General features: G+C 41.0%; 2 protein-coding genes across 3 annotated transcripts in view; both read right to left on the bottom strand.

The window, feature by feature from the left end:
- TEAD3 (TEA domain transcription factor 3) overlaps nt 1-21,633 on the bottom strand; it is a 92,506-nt gene that overhangs the window by 42,146 nt on the left and 28,727 nt on the right. The gene's annotated exons all lie outside the window — the stretch shown is intronic.
- Nucleotides 1,370-12,753, bottom strand: LOC148126112 (uncharacterized). The gene is made up of 2 exons (XM_087930364.1): nt 12,693-12,753; nt 1,370-2,829 (listed from the first exon to the last, which is right to left on the bottom strand). Exons 1-2 carry the CDS (start codon nt 12,751-12,753, stop codon nt 1,394-1,396), a joined length of 1,497 nt encoding a protein of 498 aa, XP_087786490.1. The 3' UTR covers nt 1,370-1,393.

Genomic DNA, 21,633 nt, shown 5'->3' with positions numbered 1-21,633 from the left:
TTGATGGAAGACAGGTTTGCTTCCGCCCATCGGCACAGGCGTTCGGCCTCTCTCATGAGCCGTATCGATTGGGTGTCCCCTTGCCTGTTGATATGGGCTTTTGCCGTGACATTGTCTGTAAGGACCAGGACGTGGCCCTCACATACCTGAGGTAGGAAACTGCGAAGCGCCAGGTAGACGGCGTGGAGCTCCAGCCAATTTATGCTGCAGAGTCGTTCTGTTGCCGACCATTTGCCCTGGGACGAGAGGGAGTGGACGTGAGCTCCCCATCCGAAGAGGCTCGCATCTGTGGTGATGGTCAGTCGGTCGGGCTCTTTGAAGTAGTGGCCCTTGTTGATGGCCGGTCTGGTCCACCAAAGGAGGGACGTGAGGACTCTTGGAGGGACTTTGACCGGGAGTCTTGAGTTGCTCCTTCCTGCACGCTGATGCGGGAGCAGGAACCATTGGAGGGACCTGGTGTGAAAACGGGCCCAAGGGATAACAGAGATACATGAAACCAGCTTCCCCAACAGCCTTGACAGATCTAACAGAGACACTTTTTTTGCCCGCCTGATGTGCTTGATGGATTGTTGAATGCTGAGAAACCTGTCCGGGGATAGGAAAACTAGCTCCCGAACCGTGTCGATCACCGCTCCCAAGTGGGTAAGCCGGGTAGAAGGGGAAAGGTGACTTTTCTTCCAATTTATCAGGAACCCATGATCCTGAAGGGCAGTAAGGGTGAGCCTGGTGTCTCTTTGAGCCTGATCTTTTGAGGAGGACAGGATGAGGATGTCATCCAGGTAACAGTGGAGACGGACTGGGAAGGATCTCAGGTGGGCGGCCAGGGCCGCCAAGACCTTGGTGAAAACCCTGGGAGCGGAGGACAGACCAAAGGGGAGTGCGACATACTGGAAATGCTGTTTATTATAGGAAAACCGCAAAAACTTGTAGTGGGAGGGCCAGATTGCAATGTGCAAGTATGCCTCTGAGAGGTCAATTGAGGTGAGCCAGTCCCCTTGTCGGGTTCCCAGGAGTATTGATTGCAAGGTGTGCATTTTGAATTTGCAGGGGGCTAGGAAGCGATTCAGCCTTTTTAAGTCTAAGATAGCCCTCCAACCCCCCGAGTGTTTGGGCACTACAAACAAATGGGAATAAAACCCTCGTCCCCGCTGAGCTGCAGGAACGGGTTGGATAGCCTTTATGTCGAGGAGATGACTGATGGCGGCGTCCATAAGGGCCCGCTTAGCAGGGTTCTTGGAAAGGGGGGAGGACATGAAAAAATCAGGAGGGGGGGACTGGAATTCAAGGGCAAGGCTGAAGTGGACCGTGTCCCTGACCCATGCATCGGTAGTGGTGGTCTCCCATCGGCTGGCGAAGTACTTGAGGCGGCCGCCGATGGGGGGGGAGGGTTGAGTTATCTTGAGCGGCGGAAGGGCCTGTTCCCGGATCCCCAGAAGGGCCTTTTATAGGGACCACCCCTTCTGGACCTCTCGGTTGGATCCGCCCGGTCTTGCGGTGGAGGGGGTCTGTAGGAGGGAGATCGAAAGTACCTAGGGGGGAAAGAGGCCTGGAAGGAGGGCCGAAAGGAACCTCGTCGAAAGGAGGTGGGGGCTCTGGGGTCAGACCTCTGAAAAAGCGAGGGAAGGTATTTGCGCTTGTTGCGGCTCTCAACCAGTAAGGGGTCAAGGACCGGGCCAAACAATTTACCTCCCGAAATGGGAGCAGATGCCAATTTCACCTTGTTTTTGACGTCCGCTTGCCAGTGGCGGAGCCCAAGCAAGCGGCGAGCAGTGACCTGAAAGGATATGGCTCTGGTGGAGAATTTCACGGCCTGATAAGTAGCGTCGGCCGAGAACTCGGCCGCGGCCGTGAGCTTTGTGATGTCCTGATGCGCCCTGAGATTGGACGCGGGGACATGTTGCTTAAGCTGTCGGAGCCACCTAATTGAGGATCTAGTGAAAAAGGACGCGGCCGTGGCCGCTCTAATAGCCCAGGCGTCGGATTGGTGGGCACGGCGCAGGGCTAGCTCGGCTCGCTTGTCCTCTGGTTTCAGGGCCTCTAAGGCATCGCTAGGGGTCGAGGAGGAAGCCAGACCCACGATGGGTTCGTCAACAGAGGGGGGATCGAGCAGGAGAGAAAATTCAGGGTCAAGGTTAAAGAAACGTTTGTCCTGACTGGAAGGGGCCGGAGGCGCCCCCGTAGAGGCCAGTTGTCTGGAAACCAGATCAGAGAAGATAGGTGGGACCGGAATGACGTCGGTCTCTACCACAGGCTGACTGAAAATGGAGTCGTGGGGGCCCCCCGAGGCTACAGGCTCAGGTGGGGGGTGGGAGGTCAGGCCAGAGATGTTTTTGGCCTTGAAAAGGATTGACCTGAACAGGTGCGGTTTAAACAACCCCACAAAGGTGGGCTGGTCCGGGGTGAGGCCTTCATCCTCTGACATCTCCCCCTCCATTGGGTCTGCCCCCGAGAGGGGTTCGCTGTAGATGATGGACCCCAAGTCAAGGTCCTCCTCTTCCCCAAACTGGGTAGGGTCCCTGTGCTCCTGCTCCTCCTCCTCTACCCCTAGAGAGAGAGGCAATTCCCTCTGGGATAGTACCTGACCATGCGAAGCATCCGACCTGGAGAGCGATCTGACGGATGGAACCTGGATTTCAGGGGCCGCAGGCCGCGGGGCCGGACCGGCCATCTGCTGGAGCCCTTGCACGATTCCCTGGCAGATGGCAAACTCCATCCATGATCTCATATTCTCAGGGATTTCAGCCATGGGATGTTCCGGTGGTTCCTCCTGGCGCAGGCCAGCAGCAGTGGGGGTGAAAGTAGCTTCAGGAGCTTGCCTAGGCAGCGAGGCTGAGGATTGAGCAGGTGAGGAGGGGGGAGGAGGTTGAGAGGAGGTTGAGGGAGTGGTGGGAGGAGGGGCCAGAGGCACGGAGCTTGACTCTCTAGACCGCCTGTCTATTTCCCTCTCTAGTGCCTTGTGGCGTCTGAGGGCATCCTTCTGGGAGGCTTTGGAGATCTCCTGTGCCTGTTTGCGCAGGTAATGAGATTTGGATTTGGCCTTCAGAGAAGGGCCACGTGAAGAATTGTCATCTGCCATCTAGAAGAAGCTGGAAAAAAAATTATTTAAGTTAATATAAGACGGTTGGCTCGTCTGGATGTGACCTACACCAAGGCCGGGTATCACAACGGTTTTTTCACACACCCCTTTTAGTGAAAATTTTTTTATTCAATCCTTGTGATTGTTCTGTTTTTTTTTTTTATTATTATTATTCCATTGAGTATATCATTAAATCATGATGACTCTCCTTGTTTGCCTGAAACAGAGTTTATATAAAGAAGCTGGGACTAATCCCAATCAGTCTCGTTGCCTTGTTATTAGAGCGTGTCCAATTAGCCGAAAGAACGCCAGGCCTGTGAGTAATATAATGGCCTACTGCAGCTATCCCCCAGACGAAAACCAGGGGGGGGGGAAGGTGAATGCTGCTACATCACCAGCTGAGGAGGCTGCGGAGCCAACGGACCTTATGAGTGCTTGGGAACCCTTGAAAAGCCTTGAGGGAACGAGCTAGAGCTATAAGCAGTCCCTGGGAAGCTGCCCAGTGAGAGATTAATCATGCAGCCTGGAAAAAAACTGTTAGACAAGGCCCCAAAATGGCGGTTGGTCATGCGGCCGCATCCAAAATGGCGGACGCCACATGGCCACACCCAAAATGGCGGATGGCACGCGGCGCCCAAAATGGCGGCCGCGAGTTACACGAGGGTCTATCAGCAGCGGTACTCTCCCATTACATGAAGAGGCCTGAGAGGCCCTAAAAGAACGGGAGGACCGGGGGTGATTATCTCCCCTAGCGTTAGATTATAGGCGTTCAGTGGGGGGGAAACAATGAAAGGAGGCAGGAACGAAAGCGGCGCTCAGCGGAGAGCGAACGAAGCGGTAGGCGAGGGGTGGGGGGGTGGGGGGGCACCAGCAACTCGAAGCGCTGGAAACTTGCCCCAGGAAAAACAATTAAAGCTTCCCCCCCTTTTTCCGAATGGGGGAACAACTCCCGTAGGGAGCTGAAGACCCCAGGGCAACTGCGCAGAAATAAGAATTAAAGGTCCAACCTAAATCGAAGTCCTATGGAAAAAAACCTGAATCGGCCAAGAGCTAAGTAGAAACACAGCCTGACTGTCTTGAGGCTGAGCTAAAACTGGGGAACGCTACGAGGACCACGTGATGGGGAGGAGCGTTCCTCAATTCAAGCTCAGCCTGTGAGAGCCAAGACTGGAGCACCTCCCATTCTGGATACTCGTAGCAGCTCTATGGAGAATCTACCTTCTCAGAATTTAACTTCTTCCAACAATTCATGTAAGAGAGACCTTCCTTGGAATATTTAGTGTTGCCCTGTTGAGAACAGAGATAATAGAGAAATATTTCTAAGCACTATTGCTGATAATTAGCAGGATAAAATGTTAACCCAGAATTCTATATCCAATTGCTAGGAAATAACTCCTAAGAATCAGTCAGTCAGATGAGAGCAAAACCTGGCCTTAGTATGGAGATTATGAGTGCTGAGGAAGGATTTTTAATTTGCAATTCTCAACCCAGAACAAGGCATAGCTACACAAATTAATGCTAAAATAAAGAATAATACAAATCATATTACTAAATATTTTGATGCTTTGCTAAATCAAACTACAATTCGGCTTTACAATTTCATTTTAATGTATGTTGATTAGTGTACATTCAAAGAGACAATAAAGTTATTCTATTCTATTCTATTCTATTCTATTCTATTCTATTCTATTCTATTCTATTCTATTCTATTCTATTCTATTCTATTCTGTGTATCTTGCAAACACACCATTTATATTCAGTTATGCAACATGCATTGTCACTAAGCTTAGTCCTAACTGCCAACTCAAATCCCATGACATTATTTTAATTTTATTTTGGAATATGTATATTAAATATATATTCATGTTCTCCTATTTCACAACAGTTACCAAAATGATAAACCCTGAAACACAAAAGTAGTAGCAAAACAAAGCCCAGTTTCTCATTTTTTTAAACCAATGCTGAACTGAAATGCTCTCTGCCCATCCAGATCTAGGCAGAAAACTGTATTTGAAATGTGCTGTCCCCTTACTGATCCCTATCCTCTACTGCAGTGTTTTTCAAATACTGGCTGAGGAATTCTTAGAGCTGAAGTCCACATGTTTTGAAATTGTCAAGTTTGAAACACACTGCTCAACTGCATATGCAACCAATCATTGTAATAGATTGGCTTCTCTCCAACATAATAGGTAACAAGGCCTAACAAACTTGAGGCTGCCCTTGGAGAATGTCAGAATAAGGGGGGAAATACCACTTTAATGCCAGTATAGCCAAAGACGGCTTAAGCCTTTCTCATTCACGGGTTAAGAAAACAATACCAGGGAATATTGTAGAGCAGGGGCGTCGAATTTTCATCGTCACGTCATCACGTGACCTATCGTGACTTTTCCCTCCTTCACTAAACTGGGGTGGGTGTGGCCAGCACATGACACATCAGGCCTACAGGCCACGAGTTTGAAACCCCTGTTGTAGAGCTAAAAAAAAAAAAAAATACAATTATGCCATGTCCATATATATGGGTCACTTTCTATACGTTATTAATGGAATCAAAGCAACCAAATAAGCTACAGTCAGCTAACTCTGAGCAATATAATGACATGAGGCTAACTATGTCTGTGGAATGAGTTCTAAATAAATGTTATTAATATAAAGCAGTCTTGTTGCCCTTGAATTGTTTATACTTTACAAAACTATATATCCTACTGCAACGACACCTATTAGGAAAAGACTTCAAATGCTAAACACTTAATAAATAGACAGGTTAACTAAACCTTCAAAGCAATTCCAATTAGAGTCCTAATAGCTTTCCAACAGTTCCTAGCACAAAAGATTACTGTCTAATTAGCATCATATTATTATTATGCTAGATACATATACTACATATCCTCTATCTTTCCCTGAGTTTAAAAAAATCAAATTCAACGCTCCCCGCCAATCTTCAAACTTCCACAGAAGGGAAGATCTTAATGCTAAACCAAAAGTGCAAGCTTCCTTTTAATGAGAGAAGCCACCAAATCATTCTTGCAAAGCATGTGCTCTAAATACTGAGCGATGGCTGATCTTCTATAATTAAGGAGTACATGCAGAAAAATCACAGAGCAGTTCGAAACCTGTTGCAATTTCTGTACAATAGTCTTTCCCAATGTTAGAACCATCCAGGTGTTCAGGATTCAAATTCCCCTTAATTATGCTAGCTATGGATGATTGGATTTGTAGCACAACACACAGTATCTGTCAGGCAATAACATTGGTCCAAAATTTCTGGTTCTTGCAGGGAGAGTGCTAGCAAGCAGGCAAATCAGGAATTTGACTAAAAGTCTAATAGAGCTACTCCAGCTACTCCACCCAACTTTTACAAAGCAACAACTGAAACCAAGATGGAAGCTAATAATGCTGGGCGGGTTTTGTTTCAACAGTAGAATGCTGTCTATTTTTAAATCAATACAGAGCAAAACTACAGCCGCCCCTGAGGAATTTTTCAGCATTTCATTTAGCTTCAATATTCTGACATGCTAGACTTAATTCCACTGAGAATTGCAGGCCAGGGCAACTGACCACTTAATACAATATTCACATTCCATTATCTTATGTATATCTATTTAATTTGTATGTACAGTGAAATGTACATTTCATACATTTCAGAGATTTCCAAACTATAAAGAAAAAGTATAACACACAACAAGACATCAGGTTAAGAACGCAGCAATTTAAGGACGATCCAACCTATTGCAGCAAAATTTGAGTTAAATACATAATGGTTCAAATAGACAATGGTGATTGTTCATTATACAATGCTAGTTATACAATAATACTGTTCTAATTTACTTACAAATTCAATTTAAGGACAGATCCTGGGTTCAGAACTTGTTATTAAACAGCAGAGTAAGTGTAGCTTGCGTTGGGGAAAAGGAAGATAAGAAGATGCAACTGTGAATTGATTAGGGTGAGTTTTTGTTATATGAAGCAAACCACTGTTTCTCAAACTTGTCAACTTTTAAGATGTGTGAATTTAAACTCCCATAATGCTGCTGGGGAATTCTGGGAGATGAAGTCCACACATCTTAGAGTTTCAGGTTTGAAAAAACACTGTAGTAAACAAATAAAAATTACATAAATGGAGATTGTAGTCTTAAATTCCACTTAATGAAGGTCCCTCTCTGCATTGAATGTTCATTTGGTTTGAATCTCTTAATTCAATTAAATACAACCCTCCTTCATAACCAAACCCCTGCAACAGGGTCCTGTACACAGTTGTCTCACAAGATTTCACGGGTTTTCTGTTCGTTCTCCTTCTGCCCTTCCTTCTTGTTCCACTTTCATCATTGTTACAACACACAGCATGTTACTATGCCATCCTTTAGACCTTAATAGAGAGATCAGTTAATAGGATGAACTTTGCCTGCTCTATTTCAGTGAGCTAACTATGTAGGAAGCTGGAGGAATGTTCCTCCCCACCCAACAAACTCTTTTCATTTAAGTTAAGGCATCATGAAACTCTATCCGCCAGTCTGTCCACTTTCCAAAACAAACCATTTCCAAGGATAAAAGCCCCAAATATACAAAGCAGTGCCATTATCAGCACAGATTTACATCTAGACAAAAAATAAATTTAAGAGATTTTTTTCTCATATCTTCCAAATTATGTTATTATATTCCTGCAGTGCATAAACCAGTTAATAACAGCTATCAACTGTTCAGACTTGAAAGCATACCAACCACTAAGAATTGTTCTAAATACCTTAAAACACGAATGCCAGTGACAGCCATTTCAATGAAAGTTTTTCATGATGTTGATCATGACTGGTCTTTGAGAGGCATACTAGAATGTTCCAAAAAGTAATGAAGACTAGGAAAACAAGAAAATGTGACTTAAACTTTAGATAATACCCATGTATTTAAAAATATTCTTATTTTGTCATTTAAAAGGTTACAGATCAGAGGCATATTTTGTTATGTCTATGTGACCAACTACCCATAGGACTCTGGGAAGTGCAAGTTGTCCTCATGCTATGCACTATTGGCATAGACAGAAAAACTAATATAAAGGGAATATTCCCTTACTCTTTCGTATTGTGTTAGATTTTTCTTTGGAGTTTCTCATTTGGCACCTGCAATAGCAAAAGTTGTAATTTTTGGAAATTTAAGTAATACACTCATCAGATAGCCTCAAGAAAACTTTTTTCACTTTTTAGTTCACTTGAACTATGTTCATATGTGTGAAGACATGTCATTTATCTCAGTTCTTTTTATTTTGCTTTGCACTCACTGAAGCAGAACAAAAAGTCAAGGAAATGCTACATCATCTGACATCAACACCTAATGTTGCATCACTGACTGCATCACTTCTGCATACCAGAAAGGTTTATTTATGGTTTGTTTTAAGAGAAATATCTTCTTGTAGTTATTCTTTCTAACCATGTTCTGGAGTATTTTCCATATACACAAAAAGATGTATCTTCTCATTTTGCACACCCCATGGATTGCATGTGTTACATGATCTGATTAATTACTTGACCAGAAAGGGCTGCTTTATTTCATATTCCACAATGTTCTACATCAGTGTTGAAAAATGGCACCCACTATGTGTTCAAAGACATTTCTTAATTATGTTCCAATATTGAACCCCAACTTTCATTAAAACTATACAGAAACCCCAGATTTGTACCTGAGTGAACACTTTTCTTATTAGACAAAAAAACCAATTCTGTGGAATAAAGTCAGTATTTTGCAAAATGCCACGGAGCAGAATTAGTTGAGAAAGGAAGGAAGCAGCTTTTTAAACGTCCGTTTACTTATCTTCCAGTTTAGTACTGTCTGCATTAGAATACTACACCCATTCTGGCCTAAGCAATGAACTCCTAATTAGAGGATAAAAAAGGAGACGTGGAAATTCATGCAGAACATTTGAAGAAGTATCAGCAGCAGATTCTCTATATCTGGTCTGAATTGATTTGCATTCCAGGACTATAAAAAGAAATCTTTTCTATTCCTATCTGGAACTTCCAAGGACGGAACCTGGGAATGTGTTGAATGGAAAGTATGTATGTGATCATGTACATGTATGTGTTATGTATGGTTTTCATTTGCCTGAGAGACTTATATATGAACCGTGAGTTATCAATCAACTTAGTTCACGCTTCAGTAAACCTACTGACAGCTTTATTCAGGTTCAATTACTCAGGAGGTAAAAATCATTGATCTTTCAACTTGCAGCCTATATCGGTAAATGCTTAGGACTACACAAGATGGAATCTAAATCACTAAAATGTGAATAGAAAGTCATATATTCAGAGTGAATAAAATTACCATTAAGTCTACAATTATTTCTGAAGAAATCATTTAATACCAGGTGTGTCAAACTCATGTTGTCACAGCAGCATCACATGATGTATTGGGATTCGCCGACCCCCCCTTTGCTAAACCGGGTGTGGGCATGGCCAGCATGTGACACATCCGGCCATGGGCCGGAAGTTTGACAGCCCTGCCTTAGACCATTCCATAGTAGTAGTAGTAGTAGTAGTAGTAGTAGTAGTAGTAGTAGTAGTAATAATAATAATATCAAAAGGCCTTATATCCTTTCATAGGTTACAATAAGGAAAAGTTATAAGACTAAAAGCATCTGAATCACCAGCTAGATTTGACATATAAAGCAGCTTTCTTCAAAAAACTATCCTCCAGACATGAGTTATTACAACAATTCCTAAAATTGCAGCTTTTTTTGTAGATTCAAGCTGCAAACAATAGGATATCCAGCAGGTATCAGCAAGGGCTTGACATTTTCTTTCAGTGCTCTTTGGCAGTTGTCCTGACTTTTGCAGTTTAGATCTGTTAAGCCTGTTCTTCTTAGCATCCTAATCATGAGCCTCTGCCCATTGTTTAAGAAATATCTTTATTCTTATACTGCCTGGTAATTTTCAAATGCCCCACCCACAAATATGCATACACAAACAGCGCGAAAACGTTTCTAGAGACACATTCTTGTGATTTTACTCATCCCAGTTTTACAAAGTCTTGGTTTTTCAACATCTAACCAATTACTATTCTGAGATTTCCCCCCCCCCCGCCTTCTGTTAGATTGCATCCGATTCTCAGTGGTTTCCTGGACGAGTCCTTGCCCTTTTCTTGGCAAGGTTTTTCAGAAGTAGTTTGCCACTGCCTCCTTCCTAGGGCTGAAAAAAAATGACTAGGCCGAAGCCACCCAGCTGGCTTTGTGCCCAAAGCAGAAGTAGAATTCATGGTTTCCTGACTTCTAGATTGGAACCTTAACCACTACAAACTGCCTCTCATCCTGAAAATAAAAGAAACAAATAAATCTTGCCAAGATTTTAAAAGAGGATGCAATCACTTATTAGTGGTCTTTTTAAAATCTTCAGCATAAAGAAACAGGAATATCAACTAACAGGATGAAGACCATCAAGAATGAAAAACTAGCAACATTTTTCAATGTGACTTCAATAATGTAGCAGATGGTAGAGATTTATAATAAGCTTCGGGAAAGCAACAGGGGAAAGTAGTAGAAGATTGGTCAATGACTTAAGGGGTAAACTAAAAAAAATGTATCAAAGGCATCATTTTTTCTATACATGTGAAAAATCAGTTTTAGTTCTAATGCCCTCAAACTCTCAAGAGAAACTTGATTCTTGACTTGGCTCAAATTTGATTACTGTATTATTGAAAGGAGACAGCTTCTTGGGGATGTTATCCACGGATTATTTGGTAGTGAAATGGAGTACTTCAAACCAGAGTTAAAGTAGCATGAACAAACATTCCTTTTAACAAGTCATCCAACGTTCATTCTGAAATATTTCTCTTATTCAAAAATTGTATACAATTTTGCATGGCAAGACTGAAGTAAAAGGAGGAGAGTGAAACATTCTGTGTTTTATTACCACATAAGACATTTGTCCAGAAGTCTATTAAAAACACATACACATGTTGAGCTAGCCTGTTTTCTACTTTTGAATCCCATTTTGAAATGAAAAGGTAATTTGAAGATGTATCTCAAAACAGTACTCTTATGTTACCTGTGATATAGAATTTGCTAATTTCAGTCTAAAATATGTTTTATTAGTTCTTGTGAAGATGCCCATTATGATTTCATCAGGATTTTAAAGCTTGAACATATGTACTAATATGTACATTCATATTCTCTGTAAATTTCTTATTGTGTGCATACTGACTGACTGATAATTTGGTTGAAAACTATGGGAGAGTTAGGGAATATTATCTACCCATTCAAATATTGAATCCCCAAATGGCTTGATTTAATTAAACCAATACACACAGTACTGCTATCTAGCACAGAAACCATCTGACAAAAAGACAATATATATTTGAGGAGAGGAGAAAGATGGAAACATCAGTTCTTCAAAGACATATTAATGATTGAGCTATAAGCAGATTTTCTACCTAATTATGGCCAGGATTATTTTTCCATTATGATTTTATTGGTTGAATATCTGTTCCTTTTGTAGATGGGTGGAGCCAAAGTCATATTTCTTTCTCCTTTAAGAGTCTTAGAGCAAATGATCAGTTTAAGCCAACTGTTAGCTGTGGCTTAAAGGAAAAAATGCTTTCCAGCTACTGGGTAGGATCCTAGTGGTCTTTAGTTCTAGACCTTCAGCTCGACTATTCCAGGGAAGAGATTCAAAAGAATAGGGAAATGGCTCTTTTTTAGCTTTAAAGTTTAAGAACTGCCGCACTTGAAAAAATATTTGGTTAAAATGTAATTATAAAAATCAAGTCTTCAATTTCTTCCTTTCTTACTTAATGGTTTAGAAAAATTTGTGGAATTATGGCTAAGGTACTGTACTAAACAGATTACTGTAAGAATCAGCTATTCTAACCCCAAGAAAAAGACAATAGTAATCAGATTGGCCATTTTTATTCATAGAAATTTGGAATAACTGCTACTTTATAAAAGAATTACAATTTAATACATTTTGATTTAAAAAAAAATAAGATTTGTTATGGCTATTGTTTTTGTCTATAATGTACTGCATCTATTCATACAAAATGGATCAATTCACATACATATTATCATATTATGACTTAGTTTTAATAAGAGAATTAAATTAATGTAAGTGCCACACAAGACATTTTTCCTTGGGCTGAGAAAAATGAATGGTACTTGTACTAATATTGCCACAGAGAAATAGCTACAGGTCAAGTATCATTTACAAGTTTAAAAGAAAAAAATAAACCAATTAATGTATTACCCACACGCAGCTTCAGTATGGTATTTTATAACTTGATTTATTTCCACAGATAGTGGTGGGACATATTCTTCAAAATAATACAATGATCATTTCTAGTATTCAATTTAAGAAATTACTTTTCAAAGCCAATCATTTATTTTTTAAAATGTAGTCATTATTGGGTATCTTGTAAACTGTATATTAAATTGTTTAACTAGTATGATTTGACAAAGATCAATGTGCAGAATAGATATGATGTTTGCAAAATAACTACTGAAAGACATTTTTTAATCAATTCAGATGACTTTAAGGGATACTTTGTTGTTTGCTGTTTAATACTGGAAGTAAATTAGTAACAGGTGCTACCTTATCACCCTTCACAAGAAGACAGATCAGAGTATAGGCCAGTGGTGGCTTACCTTTTCCACGTCGCGTGCCGAAAGTGCGTGCACATGTGCGCACTTTCTTGCCTGTACTCATGATGCAATGTGCACGTGACCCCTCTGCACCCCTGCGCATGTGTGCATGACCCCCCTGTACTGTATACCTCTGCGCATGCACAAGTGACCCCCTGTGCATGCATGTGCATCTTCCCCATGCATGTCTCCCCCCACGCATGCGCAGCAGATACCTGACAATCAGCTGGCTGGTGGGGGCACACGCACATGCACAGTGGGGCTATTCCAGGCGACCTCTTGCATGCCGGCAGAAATGGCTCTGCGTGCCACTTCCGGTATGCGTGCCATAGGTTCACCACCACGGGTATAGGCAATATAGGATTACTGAAACTCTACTGTTGTAATAACAACAGAATCTGTTGCCAGAGTTTCCTTCTGTCATTTCTTAAACCAAACAGAAATAAGCCAGAGTTATCCTGAGTTTTTTTTCTCATTCCGTCTTCCTTCTGAGAACTAAATTAATATTTGCTTAATGATTCTTGCAATCCTTCTTCAAAGCTTTCTCTGAACTCCTCTATATTCCTCTCTGACAACCACCCCTTAAAACAAGAATCTTCAAACTTGCCAAGTTTGTGGACTTCAACTCCCAGAGCTACCATGACTGGAGGAGGAATTCTGGGAGTTGAAGTCCACAAGTCTTAAATGAAGTTTGAAGAGCCCTGCCTTAAATCTTCGTCAATTGATAATGCAAATGGTTTAATCTGAATCTTCTTCCAACTCAAATTTTCTCTACAAGATTTATATTTGTTAGAGAAAAGTGACAAAGAAAAAATGCAGAGAGGGGACAGAAATAGTCAGCAGTCATCCAACAGATAGTTATCTTAAAGGCAATGAGTAAAGGTTAAAAAATACAAGTATTTTGTGCTCCGTAAGAAATTCTGGAACATAAGATGCACCTAGCTTTTGAGGAGGAAAATAAGAAAACAAAATATCTGCCTCTGTCTTCCAGCCCCAGCATATGGCTCGTCAGGGCTCTGCTCCATTGCGCCCACCACCCGTCAGCTGAGCGACAGTTGGATCCTGGCCTCCCATAGCCCCGCCAATCAGCAGGCTGGCTGACCAGAAACAGCACTATTGCTGCCTCCTCTGTGTCTGCTGCCTCTGCTAGGAAACACTGGAGCCTTCTCGAGCATTCCCAACTTTTGCTGCTGCCTGCCACCACTGCCGCCATTTGCCACCTATTAGCAGTTGGATTGGCCTCCTGAAATACTGCCAATCAGCCGTTCTGTCATGCCCCTGATGGAGACTGACTCTGAAGAAGAGGAGGAACAGACAACAGGGAATGGAAGTGTGGCTCCAGAGATGGTGGAGGAGGCTGGGGAAGGGCAGAGGCTGGCTGAGCAGTCAGAGGAGGACTCAGGCCCATCCCCTATCCATCCTAGGGCATGCGGGGAGGAGAGGATCAGGGTAAAACATGGTCTACTTGGGAGGAGAGGGCCATGATCCTCTTCATGGGTTGCAGGTGTGAGATCTGCATAAAAGGTTGGACCTATGTGTTAACAGACGCTGGAGACAAATTAGTGTTTTGTTCCTAAAGGTTTATTTTGGTTGGCATTCTTCCAACAGACTGTACCTGGTTATCTTCCTGAAGTTGGCAATTATCTATCCTGGTCTGTTGTGGAACTTTATTCAGTGCAGTTTGTTTTTGGTTTTTGGTTCGTTATCGGCTCTTTGAATTTGAACTTTCCTTTGAAATATTTCTTTCTTTTGAAATGTAATTTTGAAAATAGTTTACTTCTCCACTGTGAACAATTAAACAGTGAAGCCAACTGGAAAGCATTAAAGGACTTTTATTTACGTTTTGGTTTTTGTTATATTTCTGAGATACTCTGGGTCATCACACGTTCCAGGTGGCGGGAATCACCATCACCTGTTGCCACCACAGCCTACTGCCACCATGGCAGTGGCAACATGCAGTGGCGGTGATGGGCAGCGGCAATCCCCGCCACCTGGAACAGCTAATTGGCAGTATTCCAGGAGGCCGCTAGGTGGTGGTGGTGAACGGCAATGGGTGTCAGCAATAGCTGGGGAATAGCTCTGGCGAAGGTTCCAGCATTCCCCAGTGGAGGCAGCAGACACGCATCCCACATGGATGAAACGGGGCACATGGAGGCCGAAAATGGCTGAAGAGTGGGGGCCGCCATGTGGGCGGGATTTCAGCAATATTTACTCCATAAGACGCACAGACATTTCCTTCCACTTTTGGGAAACAAAAAAGTGCACCTTATGGAGCAAAAACTACGGTAGTTAATGGTTGTCTTAAAGGATTCTTTGAGAGTGGAATTTGAGTCAATGAATGGCTGTGGTAGTTCTTTCTTCGGTGCCTCAGTGGCAGATCTACCAGACTGGATCAATTATTGCGAGCCTTACAGAGGCACTGGTCTTTCTCTTCCATCTTTTATCCCTGAAGCCTTTATCTGTAAAAGGATAAAGGTTCACCAACAAGCCTGAACAAGAGGTTCCTGCTCGGAGCTAAAGTAGCAAGCTAAAGTAGCAAACTAAGCCTCTCACCTGCAAAGTTGAAAAGTTTCAGTTTACAGATGGGTGTGATCTCCCCCAGCACAGAATTTTCTTCTCCAGACATCACCCACTGAGTGGGAGGAAGGAACAAAAGGAAAACCAAGGAGTAAATCCATGTTTACAGAAGTGTTTTAGTTCAGGGATTCTTGATTTTTCCCGAGCATTATCCTAAAACTCAATTGTCCCATGGGAGAAAATTCTAGACCAAATCAGAGTTTTAGCTGTAGGATACAACCTTCAAAACTGCATTCAAGTCTTATCAAGCTAATTGATAGTTATCCTTCCTGCTAATTTATGTGGGGACAAATGATACTGCCAAAAACAGCTTGGAACCATATCACATATGAAGACTTTGAAGACATTGGAAGACAGCTAAAAAATCTGGATGTTTCTTCTATTCTTATGACTTTTACAAAGGACAGATAACAAAGAAAAACAAATATTGCAGATAACAGATAATCAGAGTTGGAAGGGGCCTTGTTGGTCATCTAGTCCAACCCCCTGACCAAACAGGAGACCCTACACCATTACTGACAAATGGCAGTCCAATCTCTTCTTGAAAGTCTCAAGTGATGGCGCTCCCACAACTTCCGAGGGCAAGCTGTTCCATTGGTTGATTGTTCTCACTGTCAGAAAGTTTCTCCTTATTTCCAGGTTAAATCTCCCCTTGTTCAGTTTCCATCCATTATTCCTTGTCTGGCCTTCGGGTGCTTTAGAAAATAGCTTGACCCCTTCCTCTCTGTGGCAGCCCCTCAGATATTGGAAGACTGCTATCATGTCTCCCCTGGTCCTTCTCTTTACTAGACTAGCCATGCTCAGTTTCTGTAACTGTTCTTCATTATGTTTTAGTCTCTAGTCCCCAAATCACCCTGATTGCTCTTCTCTGTACTTTTTCTAAAGTCTCAAGATGATTGACAAGCTCTGAAAATAATGTGTATGGGAGAAAATTTGGACTCTGTGATCTTCATCTGAATAGGAAAAATCAGAAGGAACATTGGCTTATAAATATCATGGCCTCTGGATTTTATTTATTTAGTAGTAAATAGAACCAGTAATCAGCAAGCAGAAAAAAAACAATTAGGAAGAAATAAAAAGTTAATACAATTAAAGAAAAAATAAAAGTCTTTAAAAAAAACAAAAAGGATAAAACTAGAGAATAAAATAGAACTGTTAACAAAATATCAACAGCATCAGAATTTCTGATTGAGATAGCTGGTTGTAAAACTTTAGCTGCTCTATTTGAATCAACTAAATTCTGATTCTGCAAAGCATGTGGCATCGATCTCATTGATCAACGAAAGGACAGTGGAAGAAAATATAGGCAAGGCCTTCAGGTTTACTTGAACCACAAGGACAAACTGTACAAAAGGGATTTTTTTTTTATATCTACCCTGTTTGGGGGTATATATTTCTGCTCTGTAAGGAATGAGACAAGATGAGATTGAGCAATTAATGCAGGGAGGGAAATATGACAATAGGTATAAGATAGTGGTCTCCAACCTTTCTGCCTCTGTAGTCCGGGGGCGATGGCAGTGGTGGGTGGGAAGGGCATGGCTTTGCACATGTGCATGCCACTTGCACAAATGCAGCTTCTCACGCATGCATGCTCGCCCGTTGCTTGCACAGCCTGGCTCCCTATAGACTGCAGCCCAGCATCAGACCACGGCTCTCGGGTTGAGAACCCCTGGTATAAGGCACAGTGAAATGACTCTTGTGATCAGAATATTCAAAGGCTGCACTATATTCAAAAGAGACATAAGCAATACGAAAGGGGGAAGAAGCTGCATAAAACATTGAAGCATCCACACCTTCTCAGAAATCCAAGCAAATGAACTTGGTGAAATAATACCGTACACTAGAGAGCTTCTGGGTTAAAATACAGTAACCATTTAATTCTTCAGTTAATTGCACTGAATTGGTCTGACCTCAGATGACAAAGGCCTATTGACCAAAAATTTAATCACTTTCAGGTTAGACATCCACGTATGTAAATACCTCTTGCTTCTCAAAGACCTGAACACTAAACATGGCCTCTATGCTGATCTATGGCTCTGGTGTGAAAGAAATTTATTCCCTGCTATTGTGACAGAAGATCTCCTGCACAGACATTTTAGGGCGTGTGCAGGAGGATCCTTTGGAGGTGAGTGATCTGCTGAGCTCCAACTAGCCAGAAAGGTCTTCTGTGGGACTGCTTGTTTATTTTTCCATTTCCATTTTAGCTCTTGTTGCAAGAGAGGTGGATGCTTTACTTGTGCAGTGGGGGCAAAGGTTGTTGAGAGAGGGAGCATCAATCTCAGAGAAGAACAAAAGCAGATCTACTAAATTGTCGACATTCCTACCAGTAACAACAAAAATAACGTTTCACAGAAAAAGTTTGCTTCCTTCTGAATACAAGGTACAAATTGCAGTTGCCATTTGAAGACGAACTTCCCTTATGAACTTCATAAGTATGCTAATTGTATTCATGAAATATGAAATGAGTACATATTAACATAATGTGACATCATTCAAAACAGGAGGCAATCAGCACTCCACAAAATATCTGCTTAGAAAATGTCACCAGCTCAAAATTTTGGAGCAAAAAAAAAATTTTTGGACCTTATTTCTCTGGATATTTTATTTCTCTTTTTTTCCTCTTTGAACTGGAGGGACTGTTGTCAGTGATATGGCCCAACAAATCCATTTGACAATTGCTGTTATTTTTTCACTTGCTAAATAGATAATAATATTCAACTAAGAAAAACTGCAGGAAGTTGTTGATCTCAGAAAGCAGAGTAGACAGCCTGTTGTGTTGTACTTAGGAATGAGGCTAATGGTGATGAAGAGTGAATAGAGAATGAACGACAGAGAATCTATCGATTATTGCCCTGAAAATAACATACATTATATTCTCCTAGGGCAGCAACCAACATAATAAATGTAGGCAGAGGATAGAGCTTTTTATACCAAAAACTTTCCTCCCATCTCAAGGACAGGAGAAAGGCACATTACATGGATGTGCCCAAGTGATGTTCTCTATATATCTTTCCAATTTAGAATCTTGTTCTCATTTATTTTCATCTAGCTACTTACAGCATACAGGTGTACCTTGTTTTACTGCACTTCACTTTATTGTTTTGCAGATACTGTATTCTTTTTTTAAAAAAATGAAAGTTTGTGGCAACTTGCATCCATCAAGTTTATCAGTAACCATTTTTCCAACATATCAGCTTTTTTGGTAATAAAGTATTTTTAAAATTAAGACATGTTTATTGTTTTTCTCAGTCATAATGCTATTACATACTTAATAGACCACAGTACAGTGTAAATATTACTTTTATGCACCAGGAAACTAAAAAAATGTGTGTGACTCTTGTGATCTTTGCTTTATTGCAATAGTCTAGAACAGAACTTGCAATATCTCCGAGGTATGCCTGTATTTGCAATATATCTTCAAACAGATGGTAGGATAATTTGCATCTTTATCTCTCTGCCTTCCCTATTCAGAACCATTCTGTTTCTCCAAACTAAGATCTTTTCTGCCATAAGACTCCTCAGAAGATTAGGAGTTTTGGCATTCCTGTGATCCAAGTTCTAGTTATGCACAATCAGAAATTTACTCTCCTTCTTGAATTCTCTTGATCATTGCCCTATCTGCATTGCTTATCAGATCTCATGTAAGTAATCTTGCTTGTATATTTGGCATTTCTCTCAACATGTATGATGAAGAGGTATATAACTCTTAAGTGCTATTGTTATCATTCCATTCTTCTGGTAAGGTTTTAAGCATTCTTTTTGCATGAGAAATTAACACAATGGTTCAATAATCGACACATCGTCTTATACTTCCTTTTATATACATATATACATATACATACATACATACACACACACACACACATACACACACACACACACACACTGATCTTTTTCAATATCTACCTGGCACACTAACTTATTTCATATTTTCTGACACAGAGTTGTTACTGTTTAACTGCCTCTTCTCCTTCAAAGTGGAGGTACAAATAAAACTGTTCACCAAAAAGAAGATAGGTTTTCTTTTCAAAAGCAAATTGCATATCATTTGAAGTAGCAAATGATGGTGGTTTTCATTATCTTGAGGAACTCAGAGGCCTTTTCCAAGGAGGATAAATTTGGCATGCTTTTGAAGAATCTAAAGAGATACTACGTGAAATTGGAAATTAAAACTCAGCAAGAGGTAGGTAGCAACAAGGAGATGAATTTGAAATTCATCTCCTTGTGCTTCTTAACATTTCCAAAAGCCAAAGAAACAGCCCTGACTGACCGTAAAATGAAAAAAAATATATTCCTCTCTCAGTTTGATTCAATCTTTTTTCTCTGAATTCTGGGCACAAAGAAATGTGACAAAAAAGAATGTCAAGAGGACCCATTCTAGAAGATGCAATTAGACCCTAAAATGATTCCAGCAACCCTCTTCTCAGGGATCCTGTATTGCAGATATTTATAGCACAAGGGGACACAGTATGTGAAGATAAACTGCCAACTCCAGTTCTCTAATATAACTGCAATGGCCAGCATGCCTGGCTGCACTCATAATCACCCTGAGAAGATAGTGAATGTTGTCTACATCATGGACATAGTCCATATTGGAAGACACTCCAAGAAGCCTAGAATAAAACTTCATCTGTAGTGCTTCTTTCACCAAAAGGCCTACTAATTACTGGGTCACAGAGCAACCAAACTCAAATTAAGTTGGAGTTATTCATTGTCGAGAAGGTAGAAGCAGAGATTTAACAAGTAACTACTTCTATTATTTTTCAAAGACAGTTAAGACAGTAAGGTTTCAATTCCCTTGTTGCACAAAAGTTTAGAAAGATTTCAAGTTGGAATAGCCAGCTGTACAGCTGTACATTAAAGTCAGATATTTCATATTGTTGAAAATGTTTTATTTTCAGAGCCACCTCCATTCCATCTGTGCAGCAGGCAATGTAACAGACTGCTGGACACTAATGTTCTTTTACAAGTGAAGCCCACCAATGAGAGAGGTTCAAAAATAGCATATGGAAAGATGAGCTGGGTAAGTAAGCCAGCCAGCCCATTTGTCAAACTTGTATTGAAATAAAGAGCATACTTCTACCAGAGCTTTTGAAAATGCTACTGAAAATTGCTGTGAAAAGAAAACGTAGATGTGGAACCAGCAACTAAGCAGCACCCTGCAGTCAGTGCAAAAGGTTATTTATCTTGTGATTTTTCTCATAAAGCTGCTGAAAATGTAGTTCCTTTACTGTAGTTTTATCTGAATGTTTTTTTTTAAATTATATCTGCATTTATACTAAATCTGTGAGACATTTCCCAGTATTGTCATTCACTTCAACAGTAATCAGTTGAAGTGAATGACAATATGATTGAGGCCACTTAAAGGGTATAATTTAAAATATAGCAAGACAAATTCCCAGTCCAGTGATTTAGTGTTTCTTAAAGTGTGGTACAAAGATCCCTGGAGTTCTTTCTTAGGGTCTGCAAAATTATTTGCCAGATCTTGAATTTTTTTTTGAAAAAAATTAAAACAATATCATCTCTTTTCATACTTATTTTTAAATATATATATAGGCTTTTGTCACGAAAAATATTTTATTTATGTTAATATTTAATGAATTTCATAGTTATTTTTACATGATTCAACAAATATTCTACAAATACATCAATTTGAATTTTTAAATATGGTAAATATCAATAAATATAAACCAAACAAAAACTTTTTTTGGATTCTCCATAAGTTTTAAAAGTGGGAAGGGGTCATGAGAGCAAAAAAATAATAATAAAAAATCTTATGTTTTGCCCAGGGTTTCTCAACCTCAACAACTTTAAGATATGTGGACTTCAACTCCTAGACTTCCTAGCTTAAAGTCGATGAAGTTGAGAAAGGCTAAACTAACCAATGTATGATAACCAGATTCCAGTTTTGCATCCCTCATACAGTTATAATATAAAGCAGTTCAGCAGTGGGTCCATTTTAAAGACATGCAGTTCTTCTATCTGTTTCTCTCTATACCAGGAGTGTTAAACATGACTTCATTGTGGGCTGCATCAGGGTTGTGTTTGACCTTGGAGGGCCAGGGTGGGCGTGGTCAGCTCGACATCACTTGTGTCGGGGGTACCCGAGCTCTCTGCCAGTGAAAACAGGCTCCCAAGCTCCGTTTTTGGCTGCAATGGCCTCCTGAAACCCTCTGCCAGCAAAAACGGAGGTCTCGACCTCCATTTTCACTGGCAGAGGCACTGTGGGCCTGTTCTTTGCTGTTTCTAGGGCAGCCCTGAGGTTTGACACCCCTGCGGGCCTTGAGTTTGACACCCCTGCTCTATACAAAGTTCTGCACTGCCAGTTGAAAACCATATTTCTCATACAGACAAACTACTATTCAGC

Source organism: Pseudonaja textilis, chromosome 3, assembly GCF_049901715.1.
Source record: "Pseudonaja textilis isolate UNSWEBS1 chromosome 3, rPseTex1.2, whole genome shotgun sequence".
NCBI classification, from domain to species: domain Eukaryota; kingdom Metazoa; phylum Chordata; class Lepidosauria; order Squamata; family Elapidae; genus Pseudonaja; species Pseudonaja textilis.
This window is presented reverse-complemented; position numbering and strand designations above follow the sequence as displayed.

Coding starts and splice junctions, on each gene's coding strand:
- LOC148126112 (XM_087930364.1), bottom strand. CDS start 12,753: ATGAGTACAGGCAAGAAAGTGCGCACATGTGCACGCACTTTCGGCACG. Junction 2,830..12,692: donor CGGCACGCGACGTGGAAAAG/GTAAGCCACCAC, acceptor CTCAATCCTCAG/CCTCGCTGCCTAGGCAAGCT.